The sequence below is a fragment of the Mobula hypostoma genome, chromosome 3, assembly GCF_963921235.1.
Source record: "Mobula hypostoma chromosome 3, sMobHyp1.1, whole genome shotgun sequence".
NCBI classification, from domain to species: domain Eukaryota; kingdom Metazoa; phylum Chordata; class Chondrichthyes; order Myliobatiformes; family Myliobatidae; genus Mobula; species Mobula hypostoma.
This window is the reverse complement of record NC_086099.1, coordinates 218894033-218914297: the sequence shown is the minus strand read 5'-3', so window position 1 is coordinate 218914297 and position 20265 is coordinate 218894033. Positions and strand designations below refer to the sequence as shown.

Genomic DNA, 20265 nt, shown 5'->3' with positions numbered 1-20265 from the left:
AAGTGGGTGTGGGCTGAAGATGATGGGCGGTGACTGCAAGGGTTGTAACCCACAAGTGGCAGTTGGGGCTGTGTGTGATGGGGTAAGGGATGCGGTCTAACTCCACTGTTAGTTGTGTATTGGTATTGGAATTGTTTTATTATTGTCACATGTACCAAGATACAATGAAAAGCTTGTCTTGCATACTGTCTGTACAGATCAAATCATTACATAGTGCATTGAGCTAGAATAAAATAAAACAATAACAATTCAGAATAAAGTATAAAAGCTACCAAAAGGGGCAGTGCAGATAAATGATAAAGTGCAAGAACATAATGAGGTAAGCAATTTCATGCAGAAGGAAGGGGGAGACCGGGTGGGTGGTTGTAGAGAATAAGCTGCAATCTTGTTTGATGCCGGAGGGGGAGTGCAGAAGGGTGAGGCAAGGAATGGGAGCAGGAGGGCTTGTGAATTGCAGAGGTTGTGGGGTATAGTGCAGGTGCTAAATATGCTCTTCATAGCAGAGTAGCATTTTGCTTACAGTCATCCTACTAGGGCAAGTTCCCATACCAACTTCCACAACTCTACATGAGGCAGTGATGTGCCAGACATCCAGAGATTTGACACTGTTTCTACACTTGCCCTATGCCATCTGTGATCTATACAGTCAAGCCAGAATATGACAGTCTGGGCTCTTCTCTTGATTACCACACCAAACATTTCGGCATTTCTCCTGCATTGAATTTGCACTGAGTCCTGACGAAAGGTCTCAGCCCAAAACGTCGACTGTGCTTCTTCCTATAGATGCTGCCTGGCCTGCTGCGTTCCACCAGCATTTTTTGTGTGTTGCTTGAATTTCCAGCATCTGCAGATTTCCTCCTGTTTGCGTTTTTAAAGATGTAAGCTCGTTGCCTGCAACTCTCAGAAGATTTTTATTGTATTTCCAGTTGATGTAACCATTATCTGCTCATTTGGATACATTTATATTCTAGTTTGTTGCAGCCCATCAACAACTAGATCACAAATTGAGTACCAAACTCAATTATTATGTCAGCTCTTATGAGATGTGGAGCAACACACAAAACTCTGGAGGAACTCAGCGGGTCAGGTAACATCCGTGAAATGGACGGTCAACATTTCAAGTTGGTTGAAATTGCTGAGTTTTTCCAGTGTTTTGTGTCTTGCTCTAGGTTCCAGTATTTGTGGTCTCTTGAGTCCCCTGTAAATTGTAGTCACTGAAATACTTAATTTCTCGCTTCAGCAGTCTGAAGTACCCACCTGCTTCAAGCAGGATTCAATCATACCAGTGCCTAAGAAGAATGTGGTAACCTGCTTCAATCACTATCATCCAGTTTCACTTACATCCACTGTGATGAATTTCTTTGCAAGGTTGGTGTGGAAAACATACAAGTGAATTAGATCCATTCTATTTGCCTACTGGCATAACAGGTCCACAGCAGATGCCATTTCATTGCCTCTTCACTCTTCTCTGGATCATCTTGACAGCAAAGATACATACATCAGGACTATAGCTCAGCAGTTAACACTATAATTCCCTTACAACTAATCAATAAGCTTTAAGACCTTAGCCTCGACACCTCCTTGTGCAATTGGGTCCTCCATTTCTTCACTTGCAGACTCTAATCAGTTCGGATTGGCAACAACATCTCCTCCGCAATCTCCATTAACATAGCAGCACCATTAGTCTGTGTACTTAGCCTCCTGCCGTAACCTTTTTTACTTCCTACTGTGAGGCTAAGCACAGCCCCAATACCATAACACCATTGTTGTTGGCCAAATTAAAGATGTTATCATTTCAGAGATCAGCATGTAAAAGCCTTTATGAAGAAAGCACGGCAGTGCCTGTACTTCCTTAGAAGTTTGCAAAGATTCGGCATGACATCTAAAACCTTGACGCACTTCTATATATGTGTGGTGGATGGTATATTGACTGGTTGCATCTTGGCCTGTTATAGCAACACCAATGCTGTTCAATGGAAAATCTTGTTGTGGATACAGCCCAGTACATCATGGGTAAAGCCCTCCTCAACATTGAGCACATCCAGATGAAATATTGTCACAGGAGATTCTCAGCATCATCATCATCAAGAACTTCCACCTTCCAGGCCAGGCTCTCTTCTCATTGCTGCTATCAGGAGAGAGGTACAGGATCCTCAGGACCCACACCACCAGGTTCAGCAACCGTTATCACCCTTCAACTATCAGGTTCTTGAACCAGAATGATAACTTTCCTCAACTTCTCTTGCCCTGTCACTGAACTGTTCCCACAACCTATGGACTCACTTTCAAGGACTCTTCATTTTAATGTTCTTGATCCTTCTTCCTCATTTATCTATTATTATTAATATTCTTTGTATTTGCATGGTTTGTTGTCATCTACACACTGGTTGTTTGCCCATCCTGTTGGGTGTGGTCTTTCATTGATTCTATTCTGTTTCCTGGATTTCTTGGGTATGCCCAAAAGAAAATGAATCTCAGGCTTGTATTTGGTGACATATACAGTATGTACTTTGATAATAAATTTATTTTGAACTTTGAGAGTTCAACTCAAAGATTTAGCAGTGAACAGCCAAGTCATGAAGAGTTATTCTGGTGTCAGGATGGCTTTAGTAGAAGTTGTGAACCACTCCAGCCCTTTATATGGGTATAACTGTGAAGGAACATAACTGGAGAAGTAGCATGATGACCATAGGCCACAAGACCAAAATAAAGAGGCGCTTCATTATGTTGGCAGGTAGGACTAGTTTGCTGGACAAAGTTGTTGGCATAGACATGCTGAGTGGAAGGGCTGTTTCCATGAAGTAAGCCTATATAACTCTGTGAAAATTGACTTCAATTCTGGCAACACACATCAAAGTTGCTGGTGAACGTAGCAGGCCAGGCAGCATCTCTAGGAAGAGGTACAGTCGACGTTTCAGGCCGAGACCCTTCGTCAGGACTAACTGAAGGGAGAGCTAGTAAGAGATTTGAAAGTGGGAGGAGGAGGGGGAGATCCAAAATGATAGGAGAAGACATGACGGGGAGGGATGGAGCCAAGAGCTGGACAGGTGATTGGCAAAAGGGATATGAGAGGATCATGGGACAGGAGGCCCAGGGAGAAGGAAAAGGAGGTGGGGGGACCCAGAGGATGGGCAAGGGGTCTAGTCAGAGGGACAGAGGGAGAAAAAGGAGAGAGAGAGAGAGAGAGAGAGAAAGAATGTGTGCATATAAATAAATAACAGATGGGGTACGAAGGGGAGGTTGGACATTAGCGGAAGTTTGAGAAGTCAATGTTCATGCCACTTGTGTTTTGGTTCTTGATTTTGGAGGTTGTTGGGTGGTGACAGTCAGATCATATGCCTGTTCTTGAAAATTTATTGAAAGTAGAGTCAGCTTCCTGGAAACTCAAAACCAAAGGGAAGACACATACAGAGTTTGCAGTTTTGGAGGAACAAAATTTCACTTCAGCTGTATCCTGGTGTCAAGTAGTTTACATAGTTCTATCAGCTGCACACACTGCTTCAGCTGCACATAGCACTTATTTATACTCATTCACAGCAGTATATTTATTGACCATAATTGTCTTTGAACTTAAGAGGTAGTTTACAGTCAACTGGAGTCACATATAGACCATAGTGGGTAAGGACAGCAGATTTCCTTCTCTGAAGGACATCAGTGAACCAGATGCTTCCTTTGGCATTCCAAGGATTTCACGTTTACTGTAACAAGATTTATTAGGGTTTCTTATTTATATACTCACCTGGATTTAAATTCCCCAGCTTTCAGGGTGATATTCTTCAGATACATAAAGTATAAAAAGAGGCAAGAGTAGATATCAGACCACTGGAAAGCAATGCTGGAGAGGTAGTAATGGGGGGACAAGGAAATGGCAGATGAACTGAATAAGTATTTTGCATTGGTCTTCAGCGTGGAAGGCACTAGCAGTATGCTGGAAGTCCAAGAGTGTCAGGGGTCAGAAGTGAGTGAAGTTGCCATTAGCAGGGAGAAGGTTCTTGGGAAACTGAAAAGTCTGAAGGTGGACAAGTCTCTTGGACCAGATGGACTACATCCCAGGGTTCCAAAAGAGGTGGCTGAAGAGATTGTGGAGGCATTAGTAATGATCTTTCAAGAATCATTAGATTCTGGATTAGCTCCAGGAGACGGGCAAATTGCAAATGTCACTCCAATCTTCAAGAAGGGAGAGAGGCTGAAGAAAGGAAATTATAGGACAGTTAGCCTGACCTCAGTGGTTGGGAAGATATTGGAGGTGATTATTAAGGATGAGGTCTCAGGGTACTTGGAGGCACATGATAAAATAGGCTGCAGTCAGCATGGTTTCCTCAAGGGAAAACTTTGCCTGACAGAGCTGTTGGAATTCTTTGAAGAAATAACAAGCAGTATAGACAAAGGAGAAATGCTTGATGTTATGTACTTGGATTTTCATTAGACCTTTGAAAAGGTGCCACAAAAGAGGCTGCTTAACAAGTTAAGAGCCCATGGTATTACAGAAAAAGATACCAGTGTGGATAGAGCAGTAGCAGATCGGCAGGAGGCAGAGAGTGGGAATAAAGGGAGCTATTTCTGGTAGGCTGCCAGTAACTAGTGGTATTCCACAGGGATGTTAGGATTGCTTCTTTTTACATTATACAGTATGTCAACGACTTGGATGACGGAATTAATGGCCTTGTTGCAAAGATTATGGAAAATCTGAAGACGGGGGAGATGCAGGTAGCTTGAGGAAGTGGAAAGGCCACAGAAGGACTTAGACAGATTAGGAGAATGGGCAAAGAAGTGGCAGATGGAATACACTGTCAGGAAGTGTATGGTCATGCACTTTGGTAGAAGACATAAAAGTGTAGACAATTTTCTGAATGGAGAGGAAATTCAAAAAACCTGATGCGCAAAGGGACTTGGAAGTCCTTGTGCAGGATTCCCTAAAGGTTACTTTGCATGTTGAGTCAGTGGTGAGGAAGGCAAATGTGATGTTGGCATTCATTTCGAGAGGACTCGAATATAAAAGCAATTATGTAATGTTCAATATCTGGGCCTCAAAACCTCCTTGTGCAACTGGATTCTCGATTTCCTCACTTGTAGACTCCCAGTCAGTTTGGATCAGCAACGACATCTCCTCCACAATCACCATCAGCACAGGTGAACCACAAGACTGTGTGTTCAGTTCCCTACTCTACTCGTTTTATACCTATATAGCTCCAATACTGTATGTAAGTTTACTGACAGCACCACTGTCATTGGACAAATCAAAGGTGGTGATGAATCAGCATATAGGACAGCCTGAAAATCTGGCTGAGTGATGCCACAACAACATCCTCTCTCTCAATGTCAGCAAGTCCAAGGAACTTATTATTGCCAGAGAAAGCAGGATCTCCCAGTGGCCACACATTTTAATCCCACATCCCTTTCCCATTCTGATATGTCTATCCATGGCCTCCTCTACTGTAAAGAGAAGCCACACTCAGGTTGGAGGAACAACATCTTATATTCCGTCTGGGTAGCCTCCAACCTGATGGCATGAACATTGACTTCTCTAACTTCCGCTAATGTCCCACCTCCCCCTCGTACTGCATCTGTTAATTATTTATATACACACATTCTTTCTCTCGCTCTCCTTTTTCTCCCTCTGTCCCTCTCACTATATCCCTTGCCCATCCTCTGGGTTCCTCCCCCCGCCCGTTTTCCTTCTCCCTGGGCCTCCTGTCCCATGATCCTCTCATATCCCTTTTGCCAATCAACTGTCCAGCTCTTGGCTCCATCCCTCCCCCTCCTGTCTTCTCCTATCATTTTGGATCTCCTCCTCCCCCTCTCACTTTCAAATCTCTTACTAGCTCTTCTTTCAGTTGGTCCTGATGAATTGTCTCGGCCCGAAACGTCAACTGTACCTCTTCCTAGAGATGCTGCCTGGCCTGCTGCGTTCACGAGCAACTTGCTCCTGCCCCACCAGACTCATTTCTGCATACCTCAACACGGTTTTATCCCCCCTTGTTCAATCCCTTCCTACCTGTGTTCGTGACACTTCTCACACTCTTAAACTTTTAAATGATTTTAAGTTCCCTGGCCCCCACCGCTTTATTTTCACCATGGATGTCCAGTCCCTGTATACTTCCATCCCCCATTAGGAAGGTCTCAAAGCTCTCCACTTCTTTCTGGATTCCAGATCTAATCAGTTCCCCTCTACCACCACTCTGCTCTGACTAGCGGAATTAGTCCTTACTCTTAATAATTTCTCCTTTGGCTTCTCCCACTTCCTCCAAACTAAAGGTGTAGATACGGGCACCCATATGGGTCCTAGCTATGCCTGCCTTTTTGTTGGCTTTGTGGAACAATCTATGCTCCAAACCTATTCTGGTATCTGTCCCCCACTTTTCCTTCGCTACATCGACAACTGCATTGACGCTGCTTCCTGCATGCATGCTGAGCTCGTTGGCTTCATTAACTTTGCCTCCAACTTTCACCCTGCCCTCAAGTTTACCTGATCCATTTCTGACACCTCCCTCCCCTGTCGAGATCTTTCTGTCTCTATTTCTGGAGACAGCTTATCTACTGATGTCTACTATAAGCCTTCTGACTCTCACAGCTATCTGGACTATACTTCTTCTCACCCTGTCTCTTGCAAAAATGCCATCCCCTTCTCGCAATTCCTCCGTCTCCGCCACATCTGCTCTCAGGGTGAGGCTTTTCATTCCAGGACGAGGGAGATGTCCTTTTTTAAAGAAAGGGGCTTCCCTTCCTCCACCATCAACTCTGTTCTCAAACGCATCTCCCCCATTTCACGTACATCTGCTCTCACTCCATCCTCCCGCCACCCCACTAGGAATAGGGTTCCCCTGGCCCTCACCTACCACCCGACCAGCCTCCGGGTCCAACATATTATTCTCTGTAACTTCCGCCACCTCCAACGGGATCCCACCACTCAGCACATCTTTCCCTCCCCCCCCGCCGCTTTCCACAGCGATCACTCCCTACGCGACTCCCTTGTCCATTTATCCCCCCCATCCCTCCCCACCGATCCCCCTCCTGGCACTTATCCTTGTAAGCGGAACAAGTGCTACACATGCCCTTACACTTCCTCCCTTACCACCATTCAGGGCCCCAAACAGTCCTTCCAGGTGAGGCGACACTTCACCTGTGAGTCGGCTGGGGTGATATACTGCGTCTGGTGCTCCCGATGTGGCCTTCTATATATTGGTGAGACCTGACGCAGACTGGGAGATCGTTTTGCTGAACACCTACGCTCTGTCTGCCAGAGAAAGCAGGATCTCCCAGTGGCCACACATTTTAATCCCACATCCCATTCCCATTCTGATATGTCTATCCACGGCCTCCTCTACTGTAAAGATGAAGCCACACTCAGGTTGGAGGAACAACATCTTATATTCCGTCTGGGTAGCCTCCAACCTGATGGCATGAACATTGACTTCTCTAACTTCCGCTAATGTCCCACCTCCCCCTCGTACCCCATCTGTTACTTATTTATATACACACATTCTTTCTCTCTCTCTCTCCTTTTTCTCCCTCTGTCCCTCTCACTATACCCCTTGCCCATCCTCTGGGTTTCCCCCCTCCTCGTTTTCCCTCTCCCTGGGCCTCCTGTCCCATGATCCTTTCATATCCTTTTTGCCAATCACCTGTCCAGCTCTTGGCTCCATCCCTCCCCCTCCTGTCTTCTCATCATTTTGGATCTCCTCCTCCCCCTCCCACTTTCAAATCTCTTACTAGCTCTTCTTTCAGTTGGTCCTCATGAAGGGTCTCAGCCCGAAATGTCAACTGTTCCTCTTCCTAGAGATGCTGCCTGGCCTGCTGCGTTCATGAGCAACTTTGATGTGTGTTCATTGGTTTTAATATGTTTTGAATCCTGAGATCAAGAATAGTGTTACTGTATATAAATTAAATATGGTTATTTCCAGCTATATTTAATTCAGCGCAGACTTGAGTGAAAACCTTTGTCTTTTGTATCTCATCATTGAGGGTTCATTGCATATGACAAAACTAAAGCATTATTGTGTTTCCTTCTGAGTCTAAGAAGAAAATAATTCTTTTTAACTCATATATGTTTGCTCAAGAGCAAATCATTGAATTTTCTGTTGAAATATCCCTAACAATTTTGGTATTTTCTTCTTTCAGCGAGGAACCAAGTTTCTTCTGTTACTTTCATGAAGATGAGTTCGATTAGTTTGGTGGACCCTTCCCCCAATACAACCTACTACAATGAGGATTATAACTACAGCGATATTGACCTCATTCCCTACCTTTTCTGTGGAAAGGAGGAAGTGAAAGCCTTTGGGAAGATCTTCCTCCCTGTGCTATATATTACAGTGTTTGTTTTTGGAATGTTAGGCAATAGCTTCCTTGTCCTCATGATCGTTAAGTATCTGAAATTGAAAACGATGACTGACATCTACCTACTGAATTTGGCCATTTCTGACTTTTTATTTGCTGTATCCCTTCCCTTTTGGGCCACTTATGTGACCTCAGAGTGGATCTTTGGAAATGCCATGTGTAAAATAATAAGTGCAGTCTACACCATGAATTTCTACAGTGGTATCTTCTTCATTGCTTGCATGAGTATGGACATGTATCTGCAAATTGTTCACACAGTCTCTATGAAGAACTACAGGACAATCTTCAAAAGCATCATCATCAGTGCCGCTGTCTGGACCCTAGCAATGTTGGTTACAATCCCTGAATTCATCTTCAGCCAGTCCAGGAAAGTCGGTGATAGGTACAGCTGCCTCAGCAACTATGGTAGTGATCAACTAGTGCTCTGGAAGACTACAATCCAACTCCAGATCAACATCATTGCATTTATCATTCCATTTTTTGCCATGATTTTCTTTTATACACGGATTGCATCTGTCCTCCTCAAGTCCAGATCCTTTGGCAAGGACAAAGCCTTAAAACTGGTCATCATGTTAGTCGCTGTTTTCTTTGTTTTGTGGTTCCCTTACAACATTGTCCTTTTCTTGCATTCCCTGGAGGATCTGGGTGTGATTGGCGGCTGTGAGATGAGCAAAAGACTGGATTATGCGTTGCAAGTGACGGAGTCCATTGCTTTCACCCACTGCTGCTTCAACCCACTCCTCTATGCTTTTGTGAATGAAAGATTTAGAAGACACCTGAAGAATATTCTAATGAAGATAGTCAAGAAGACTGGCTGTTATAAGGATCTGGGGATCATCGTTGCTACTGCACCAGAGCAAAGTGAACTCAGCAAGCAGCAAAACTGTGTGTGTTCTGATGTGGAAATGACTATGGTGTAGGAAGGATGTAGAGACACAATGCTGAGAAGTCAATCTTCCTATTCTACAAATATTGTTGAATTGAATCTTCATCATCCAAAAATACTTTAACATGCCATTGTGTACAGGGCGCTTGTGAACTAACCAAACCAAACACCTTCTGAAGCATAATATCTTGCAGCAAATCAAAGGACATCTTCTAGAGGTTTTGCCAAACATCCATCTCTGAAGCAACAACATCATTCAGGATGATGTTGCATGCATATTTGATACGTGTCCTCTACTCTCATCACGTTATTCTTTCCCACTCAGGTTTTCCTCACATGACCCCTATTGAACCATTCGAGAAGGTTACTGGAGAAAGCAGGAGAATGGGGATAAAAGGGATAATAAGTAAGCGTGAAGAAATGGCGACGCAGACTCAGTTGGCTGAATGGCCTAATTCTGCTCCTATAACTTAAAGTCTTATGAACCATTGAATCATTAAATTCTTATGGCACAGAAGGAGATCAATTAGCCCACTGGGTCTACATTGACACCAAGTAGATTGATCCCAGCATTTTATTCATGCCCACTTTCCCCATAGTCCAGCAAACTGTTCTTCCTCACATGCCTATCTGATTTTCCTTTGATTGTTCGGATTGACTGTTTACACCACCCTTGGGGCAGAGAGTTCCAGATCATAACTACTTGCATACTGAGGAAGCCTAGTCTCCTGATCCTGAGTTAACTTTTGTTTCATCTCATCTTCCCTGTTTCAATTGGATTTGATGGACAGGCTGCAAGAATAGGGAAGAGGATCATAGAAAAAATAACAAGAGGACTGGTCAGATATAATGCAGTTTTATAAAAGGAAAATCATGTTTGATAAAGCTGTGGGGAGTTTTGAGTGGTAATTAGCAGAATAGATAAAGGGGACCAATGTATGTGGTGTATTATGACTTTACAGAAGAGCTTCAATAAGTCACATCATATTATAAAACAAATTTAGAGCACATGGCATTGGCAGTAATATAGTCATGTGGACTGAGGATTAAATTACAAAAAGAAAACACAGAGTTGAAACAAGTAAGTCATTTTCAACTCAAGATGATATAATCAATAGGGTGCTACAAGGATCAGAGCAGGGATTGATTTATATCAATGATTTGGAAAGAGAGGACCAAGTGTAATAGATCCAAGTTCCAAGATGATACAAGACTATAGGGCAACGCAAAAATATGAGAAGTATGCAAGGAGCCTTCAAGGGGAAATACAGACAGGCTAACAGAATGGGCGAAAGATGGCAGATGGAATGCAATGTAGAAAAAGATATGAGCCTATCCTCTTGGATAGAGAAAAAAATCAAAGGTGGAGTATTTGGAGGGCTATCTAGTGTTGAGGAAGCAGGGAGTTCGCAGGAACTCTTGTCCAGATTGGAAGAGTGGCAAAGTGGCAGATAGAATATCATGTAGAGAAGTGGATAGTCATGCACTTTGGTATATAGGCATAAATTGTTTTCTAAACAGGGAGAAAATTCAAAAATCAGAGGTGCAAAGGGACTTGGGAGTCCTTGTGCAGGATTCCCAAGAGGTAACTTACAGGTTGACTTGGTCATAAGGATGACAAATATAATGTTAGCGTTCATTTTGAGAGGACGAGAATATTAGGGCAAGAATATCTGAGCTGAGGTTTTATAAGACATTGGAGTACTGTTAGCAGTTTTGGGCCCCTTATCTAAGAGAAGGTGTTGGAGAGGGTCAAGAGGAGGTTCACAAGAATGATTCAATGAATGAAAGGGTTAACATGTGAAGTGTATTTGATGGCTCTGGGACTGTACTCACTGGAGTTTAGAAGGATGGCAGCGGGGCAGGGGGGGGAATCTCATTGGAATCTATCGAATATTGAAAGGCCTAGACAGAGTGGATGTAGCAAGTATGTTTCCTACAGTGGGTGAGTCTAGGATCAGAGGCTACAGCCTCAGAATAGAGGGGCACCCTTTTAAAATAGAGATGAGGAGGAATTTCTTTAGCCAGAAGGTGGGGAATCTGTGGAATTCATTGCCACAAACGGCTGTCCGGCCAAGTCATTGGCTATATTTAAACCAGAGGTTGATAGGTTCTTGGTTAGTCGGGGGGGGGGTCAAAGGTTGTGGGGAGAAGGCAGGAGAGTGGGGTTGAGAGGGATGGAATGGTGGAGAAAACTCAACGAGCTGAATAGCCTGAATCTGTTCCTATGTCCTTATGGTCTAAAAGTTTCTGGGGACAGAAATCCTGGATACTCAAATTTAATGCTGTGAGTGCTGACTCTTGAATATACAAACATCCCAACTCTTGATTGATCAACTGTGACCATGTCTGATATGCTAAGTGACAACATCCCTTTAGTTTGCAAGCTTTCTTGAACTCAATCACAACAGTGCAAAAAGCTTAGTAACCTCAGGAAAATCAGATTACAGACACAGAAAATGAAATAATTTTGTACCTTTCAGTCAGAATCCTTCTTCGATGCCTTATGGTCTATTCGTTTTTGCTGATGAGGAATTGAATGATATCAGCTTGCAAAGGAATTTGGTTGCCCTAATTAGTGAACCAGCAATTCATAAAGCAAATGACATGCTAGTCTTTATATAAGAGGAACTGAATACAAAGTAGCGATATCTTGGTCAAATTATATAGGGTCCACAAGAGACAACATCTGGAATATCATTTGTAAATCTGGCCCCTTTCCCATGAAAGAATACACTTGCAATAGTGAAAGTACAGTAAAGATTTATCAGACTGATTCCTGGAAAGCCAAGTTTGTTGTGAAGGGATACTAAGCACGCAAAGCCTAGAAGAATAAACACAAGGGATTCTGCAGGTGCTGGAAATTTTGAGCTGTACACACAAAATGGTGGAGGATCCTAGCAGTCCAGGCAGTAACTATGAAAGGGAAGGAACAGTCAATATTTTGGACCAAGATCCTTGATCAAAACTGAAAAGGAAAGTGGGAAGAAGGAGGTGGGGAGAGAGAAAGGAGTACTACGTTTCGGGCTAAGATCCTTCAACCTGATGAAGGGTCTCAGCCCAAAACGTCAACTGTTTATTCCCCTCCAGATGCTGCTTGACTTGCTGAGTTTCTCTAGCATTTTGTGAATCTGAAAGAACCCTACGGCATTGAAAAAGGATTCTCACTGAAAGGTACAAAATTATTTCCTTATCTGTGTGTGATCTGATTTCCCTGAGGTTGCATCAGTTACATCCAACTATGAGTCGAGAGACTGACCTCTCGTGCTTGTGGTCAAGCTTCCTGTAACTTCATTGACTGTGGTCCCTGTTTTTGTCCTTCCTAGACTGTTCAGTCAATATCATTAGTTTTAATTCTCATTTTCTATAGCTGCCGAAATGCAGTGAACAATTATTAGCAACAAGAAAATATCCAAAAGCTGACAAATTTTTTTTTTAGAATGGGCAGCATCTGTTGTCCACTCCTAATTTCTCTTAATGTTTTGGTGAGCCTCTTTTACCATCTACTGGTTTCCTTGCCTGTCGTTACTGTGCAGCTTTATCAGAAGTTAATTAAGAGTCAACCAAACACCATGCAGACTTCTTTCCCGAGAGGAAAGTAGTTGTATTTTCTTTTGCAGCAATCCACTAGCTTCATTGTCACCATGGCTGATACCAGTTCTCTAAAAAATTCAATTTTTATTAGCCTTGAATTTAAATTACATCAAAATGGGTCTGGAACTTGACCCTTCAGGGCAATAGTTCAGACCTTCAGTTTAACAGCTGTACATCATAAGTACTATGCTACACACAGCACCAACATTTTCATGAACTTTGTGTGTCAAGTGCATTTTAAATATATAGCAGAAATATCTATGTATGCATGGGTGTATATGCTTTTATATAGTCTATAAGTATACTTCTCTCAGAACTCAATAAATGTTTGAATATATACATACAGTAAGCTTGTTAGTTTTTTTCTGTTTCTTGTTTTAAACTACATTTTGAATCTGCTACTGTTCATTGGGTGCTGTTGAATATTTCTCTGTCTAAATTTGTTAAGCAAGGTTACAGATTGGTTACAGTCTGACATCTATGAAGGCATGGGTAGTGTTGACTTCGGACAGGGGAGATTTATGAAAAGGTTGTCTGGATTTGCCTTTCTGTTTTCTACATATGAATCAGCCTTGCTACACTGTTATTTTGACTCCCACCCATCTGCCTCATGAGTTTAAACCCTCCTAAATGGCAGAGGCTAACTAACATCCTTGCAAGGATAGTAGTCTTTCTTTAGTACAGGTGCAACCCATCCTTTTTGTACAGGTCGGTACTGCCCAGTAGAGCCTTCAATGATCCTCCCGCCGGCAGCATCTCTTTAGCCATGCATTAATCCGGTCTATCTTCCACATGGAATATTTCCAAGATGAGAACCATAGAGGTCACAGAGCATTATAGCAGAGAAATAGGCCTTTGGCCCATATAGTCCCGGTGTTCTGCCTAGTCCCATCTACCTGCAACTAATCCATATTTCTCCAAACCCCTGGCATCCATATTATCTATCCAACCTTCTCTTAGATGTTGCAATTGAACCTACACCCACCATTTCTGCTGGCAGCTTATTTCATGATTATACTGTCCTTTGAATGAAGAAGTTCCCCTTTAAATATTTCATCTTTGATCATAAACCTGTGACCTCTAGGTCTGACGTCATTCAGCCTGAGAAGAAAACCAAAAACAGTGCATACACTTCCGATTTTCAATTTTCTACCTAACTCCCTAAATTTCCTTTGCAGGACCATAAATCTTTTCGTACCTGTGTTGTGGTTGGTAGTACCAACATGGTTCATAACCTTAGTGTCTCATATGCTCACCCTCCTCTTTCAGAGGCTCTTGCACAGATACTTAATGTTCAGGAAGTTTGTTCATAGAATACACACATGTTAAACTTATTTCTGTGAATATTCAGCATCAGTGACCTGTGAGATCAAACTCACTGGCTTGTGGCCAAGTTGGCGACCCAGTGAATTGTCCTTATTTCTTTTCCAATGGAGTGCTGCAGCTTGTTAAAAAATTGTCCCATTTTCACCTCAACTGGTAGATCTGTGTACGTTTCTCGGCAATTTCCTCTTGAAAGATACAATGGAACCTGTCTCCACCATACCTGCAGGAAGTGTGTTCAAACTGCAAACACGCACTGCGTCGAAAAGGTTTTCTTCACATTCTTTCTCCTTGCATTATACCTGTGTCCTTTGACTCCATCAGCGACAGCAGCCTGCTGCAATGCTCTCTATCCAGATCATTCATCATTTTATATATCTCCAATGCACCTAAACCCATTGTCACTGCTACAGATGTAAGATCATTTATCTGGATAATGAACCCACAGAATGCATCTGGCCCTGATGATGTCTGCGGCTGTGTCCTTAGATCCTGTGCTGATAAGCTGATGGGGACACTTCCAGACATTTTTTAACCTCTCCCTGCTTCATTCTACTTGTTTTAAGAAGACCATTATCATCCTGGTACCTAAATCGGAAGTTTGAAAGGAGGTGATTTCACTCAGCACACATCAAAGTTGCTGGTGAACGCAGCAGGCCAGGCAGCATCTCTAGGAAGAGGTACAGTCGATGTTTCAGGCCGAGACCCTTCGTCAGGACACTTCACCAACAACTTTGGTGAACTTCATCGTTCCCCAGCAACTTTGATGTGTGTGGCTTGAATTTCCAGCATCTGCAGAATTCCTGTTGTTTGATTTCAGTCAGGTCCACTGCCCGAGGAGAAAAAGGGAGCAGCAGGTTGGGGAGCGTAATAGACTTTGACCAGTGTGAGGGGATCCAGGAGTGCCGCTATTAAATGTTTGAAGAGAAAAAGAGAGAGTTATTTATCACTGTTGGTTTGTTTTGAAAAGAGAGAGAGAGACGAAGATTAACGGTTGGACTGTCCCGTCAGGGCACGGGAGGTAACTTTGGATTTTTACTTTGGAGATAACACCGAGCAGCTCGAAGGTTGCTATGGTGACCGACAGTACATTATTGATGTTACTTTCAAGGACTTGTTGCCTGCTTGCATTTCTTTACAGACAAAGGAAGGAGGGACTCTTTGAATGACAGGTGATTCTCAGCACGGGAGATAAATAGGAGGTTAGATGATACAGACCTCAGACATATGATCTGGATGCTGAATGAGCATTGCTGTGCCCACAGAGAAAGCGGGTTTTGGAGGATCGATCAGGCGGATCGATCCAATTGCTCTTCCAGTGAAAATTCAAAGGCAAGACCGGTGGGGAGTTGTCCACATGTCCGACCTTGGCCTGGGTAGATAGCTCCACCACACCGAAGTACGGTGCCCTTTGTTGTTAAGTCACAGTCGGTGACTTGTGAAAGATTTCGGAGGACGACGAGAAGATCAACGGCAACAGCTCACCTGAAGACTCAACTCACTCCCTCTCTCGCTTCTCAACTACATACCACGAACTGAACTGAATGGAACTTTACTCAACATCGTAAGACTGTATCTTTTTACCCCTAGACTTAAAGAAGCTTGGTTTTTCATACATATATTCCCACACTTACTGATATGCTTACTTATATATATAATCATTGCTAACCTGTTTGATTTATCTACATTTATTTTACAGTATTGCGTAGTTATTAATAAATATTATTAGTTCATAGCAATACTAGACTCCAAAGAAGATGGCGGTGCGCCTGTGTGTGCGCAGCCCTCCGGTGAAAAATGATATCGTATCTGTTAAATAGGGGCCGTGAACAATTTTGATTTGATGGAGAATGGGCGTGAAAGCACGGAGGAACATCTGGAGAAATTTCTGAAACGCCCATTCACTGCTGTCGTTACTGCGTTGTCGTGAATCTTTCGGAGGGTAGGCCTCAAAATCCCTGGCCTTGCCTGCTTTTGGTGACCGAGAAGGGGGTCGAATCGTTCGGACAGAGATGGCAGTCAGTACTCGGTGTCAGAGAGCTGATCAGAGATCGAAGTTTTCGGGTGACTCAGAGTTGGATTGTGGTTGGCTTGGCAGGGAGAATTTTTCTTCCTTCTCACGTCTGCGTGAGATGTGGGACATTTGAGAAGCTTTGAACTTTACTGTGCTCATGGACTTTCTTCATCAAGTTATGGTATTGTTGCACTGTTTGTAACTATATGTTATAATTCTGTGGTTTTGTCAGTTTTTTCAGTCTTGGTCTATCCTCTGTTTTGTGATATCACACCAGAGGAAATAATGTATCATTTCTTAATGCATGCATTACTAAATGACAATAAAAGAGGACTACGTGTCTTCATAATCTAAAAAAAAGTGTTTTCCATCTCTGCTGGTTCTTTATTCCCGTCACGGGGTATGTGACACCAGTGACCAATCGTGTTTGAGATTGATTAGTAAGAACAAATTAAAGAAAGGCAGAGGCAAGCACATGAGGCCATCATCGCAGCAGCCGTCGTCTGAGTGGACAGAGTCACAGTGGTGATCCTGAGACTTAAGCTCTTCAAGGCTTCAGTGAAGAGAGGCTTCAATCAGAGAAAGCAAAGAAAAGAAAAGCTGTAGGTTAAGGATTTTTACTTCCCTTCTTTATATCTGCTCAGCTAGGACAGTAGAGATGCTAAAGAGGATAACTGAATTCTCCTCTTGCAGGATGTGGGAAGGGAGGGAGTCCTCTAGTGTCCCTGACAACTACAACTGTGAGGAGTGCATCCAGCTGCAGCTTCTAATAATCCGCGGTAAGGAGTTGAAGCTGGAGCGGGATGATCTCCAGATCATTCGAGAGGCTGAAGGGATGTGAGATAGGACATATAGGGAGGTGGTTACACCCAAGGAGCGGGACACAGAAAATTGGGTGACAGTTAGGAAGGGGAAAGGGGTAAGGAGCTAGTAGAGTACCCCTGTGGCCATTCCCCCTCAACAACAGGTACCACTTTGGATACTGGGGGGGTGGTTTGACCTAACAGAGGAAAGTCACAGAGGTCAGGTCCCTGGCACTGAGTTTACCACTGTGATTCAGAAGGGAAGCTGTGGAGATAGCTGATTAATTAGTTAGGGAAACAGACAGGAGGTTCTCTGGGCAAGAATGATTTTCCCGGATGGTATAGGCAAGTAGGAACAAATATGAAGTTCAAGAAATGTAAGAGAACGCTTAGGAAAGAAATCAGGAAGGTTAAAAGAAGGCATGAAGTTGCTCTAGCAGGCAAGGTGAAGGAGAATCTCAAGGGTCTACAGCAATGTCAAGAGCAAAAAGATTGCTAGGGACAAAATTGGTCCTCTGGAAAACCAGAATGGTAGGGTAGTCCATGTGTGAAGCCAAAATAGATTGGAGAGAGATTTTAAATGTATTCTTTGCATACGCATTTACTTGGGAGATGGATACAGCATCCATAGAAGTGAGGAAAAGTGGTATCTACATCATGGATCCTGTAAAGATTACAGAGGAGGTGTTTGCTACCCTTAGGTAAATCAGGGTGGATAAATCCCTAGGGCCTAACAAGGTGCTCCCTCAGACCATACACAAGGCAAGTGGAGAAATTGCAGAGATACTTAAAACATCCTTAGCAACAGGAGAGGTACCAAAGGATTGGAGGATAGCCAATGTTGTTCTGCTGTTTCAAAAAAAGCTCTAAACAAAAACTAGGAAATTATAGGCCGGTGAGTCTGACATCAGTTGTAGGAAAGCTATTGGAAGGTATTCGAAGGGACTGGACATATAAGTATTTGAATAAACATGGACTGATTAAGGATAGCCAACATGGCTTCATGCATGGAAGGTCATGTCTAAACAATCTTTGAGGACGTTACCAGGATAAAGGTAAGGCAGTGGATGTTGTCTACATGGACTTTAGTAAGGTCCCGCATGGGAGGATTGTCAAGAAGGTTCATTTGCTTGGCATTCAGGATGAGGTAGTAAATTGGATTAGACCTTGGCTTTGTGGGAGAAGCCAGAGAGTGGTAGTAGATGGTTGCCTCCCTGACTGGAAGCCTGTGATTAGTGGTGTACTGCAGGGATTGATGCTGGCTCCTTTGTTGTTTGTCATCTATATAAAATTATCTGGATGATAATGTGGTTAACTAGATCAGCAAATTTATGGAAGACACCAAGATCTGGGGTATAGTGGACAGTGAGGAAGGCTATCATGGCTTACAGTGGGGTCTGCATCAGCTGGTAAAATGGGCTGAAAAATGGCAGATGGTATTTAATGCATACATGCGAGGTTTTGCACTTTGGTAGGACCAACCAGGGGATGTCTTACACAGTGAATAGTAGGGGGCTGAGGAGTGTGGTAGAACAAAGAGATCTGGGAATACAGGTGTGTAATTCATTGAAAGTGGTGTCATAGGTAGATAGGGCCATAAAGAAAGATTTTGGTACATTGACCTTCATAAATTCATGTAGTGAGTACAGGAGATGGGATGTTACATTGAAGTTGCACCAGATATTGGTGAGGCCAAATTTAGAGTTTTTCATGCAGTTTTGGTAATCTACCTGCAGGAAAGATGTAAAGAAGATTGAAAGAGTGCAGGAAAAAATTACAAGGATGTTGCCGGGTGTGCAGGACCTGAGTTATAAGGAAAGATTGAATAGATTAGGACCGTATTCTTTAGAATTTAGACGATTGAGAGGAGATTTGTTAGAGGTATACAAAATTATGAGGGAATAGATAGGGTATATGCAAGCAGGCTTTTTCCACTGAGGTTGGTGGGACTACAACAAGAGCTCATGGCTTAAGGGTGAAAGGCAAAAAGTTTAAGAGAACGAGGGTAAACTTCACTCAGAGGATTGTGAGATTGTGGAATGAGCTGCTAGCACAAATGGTATATGTGAGCTTGATTTCAATGTTGAAGAGAAGTTTGGATAGGGACTGTACATGTATAGCAGGGATATGGGGCTATAGTCCCAGTGCATATCATTGGGAGTAGGCAGTTTTAATGGTATGGGCATGGACTAGATGGGCAAAGGGCCTGTTTCTATGCTGTACGTCTCTATGACTCTACGTCAAACAAGTTAATGTGCCTTAAGGAGTTATGGGAAAAGGCAGGTAGGTGGATCTGAGTCCAAGGCCAGATCAGCTATGATCTTATTGAAGGGCCTATTCACGCTCCTATTTCTTATGTTCTTAATAGCTACCACCCAGTGGCTTTGACATCCACCATCATGAAGTGCTTCAAAAGGTTAGTCATGCATGATTGACTCAAGCCTCTCAGACCACCTTGTCCCACTGCAATTTGTCTACCACTGAAACAGGTCTACAGCCAATACCATCTTCCTGGCTTTCAAATTTCGAAGTAATTTTATTATCAAAGTACATATATGTCACCACATACAACCTTGAGATACATTTTCTTGTGGGTATACTCAATAAGTCTTTAGAATATCATAATAGAATCAATGAAAAACCGTCCAACTCATGCATTCAAACATATCGCAGAAGACAACAAGCTATGCAAATACAAAAATAAGAAAGAAAAACAAACAATGAACATCAAGAACATGAGATGAAGTGTGAACATTTCAATGATGGGGCAAGTGAAGCTGAATGAAGTTACTCCCTTTGATTCAAGAGCCTTATGGTTGAGGTACTGTTTCTGAAGCTGGTGATGTGAATTCAGAGTACCTTCTTCCTGCTGGCAACAGGGAGAAGAGAGCATGTCCTGGGTGGTGGGGATCCGTGATGATGGATGCTGCTTTCCTGCGATATTGTTTCATACAGATGTGCTCAATGGTGGGGAGGGCTTCATGTGTGATGGGCTGGACTGTATTCACTACTTTTTGTAGGATTTTCCATTCACGGGCATTGGTGTTTCCACACTATGCTGTGATGCAGCCAGTCAATACACTTTCCACAACACAACTATAGAAGCTTGTCAAAGTTTTAGATGCCATGCTGAATCTCCGTAAACTCCTAACGAAATAGAGCAACACACACAAAATGCTGGAGGAACTCAGCAGGCCAATTTGACATTGTGGCCCCTGCCCATCCCCCACATGAGTCATCCTGTTGTCGGCCCCCAGACAACACATATTCCACTCTCCCCTCCTACCCCTCCTCACAGTCCCCCACCCTGC

General features: G+C 43.1%; 1 protein-coding gene across 1 annotated transcript; it reads left to right on the top strand.

Moving 5' to 3' along the window:
• Window positions 1–8072: 8072 nt before the first annotated feature.
• On the top strand, window positions 8073–11348 carry LOC134343667 (atypical chemokine receptor 2-like). The gene has a single exon (XM_063042429.1). The coding sequence runs from the start codon at window positions 8148–8150 to the stop codon at window positions 9252–9254; it is 1107 nt and encodes a 368-aa protein (XP_062898499.1). The 5' UTR covers window positions 8073–8147; the 3' UTR covers window positions 9255–11348.
• Window positions 11349–20265: the final 8917 nt, after the last annotated feature.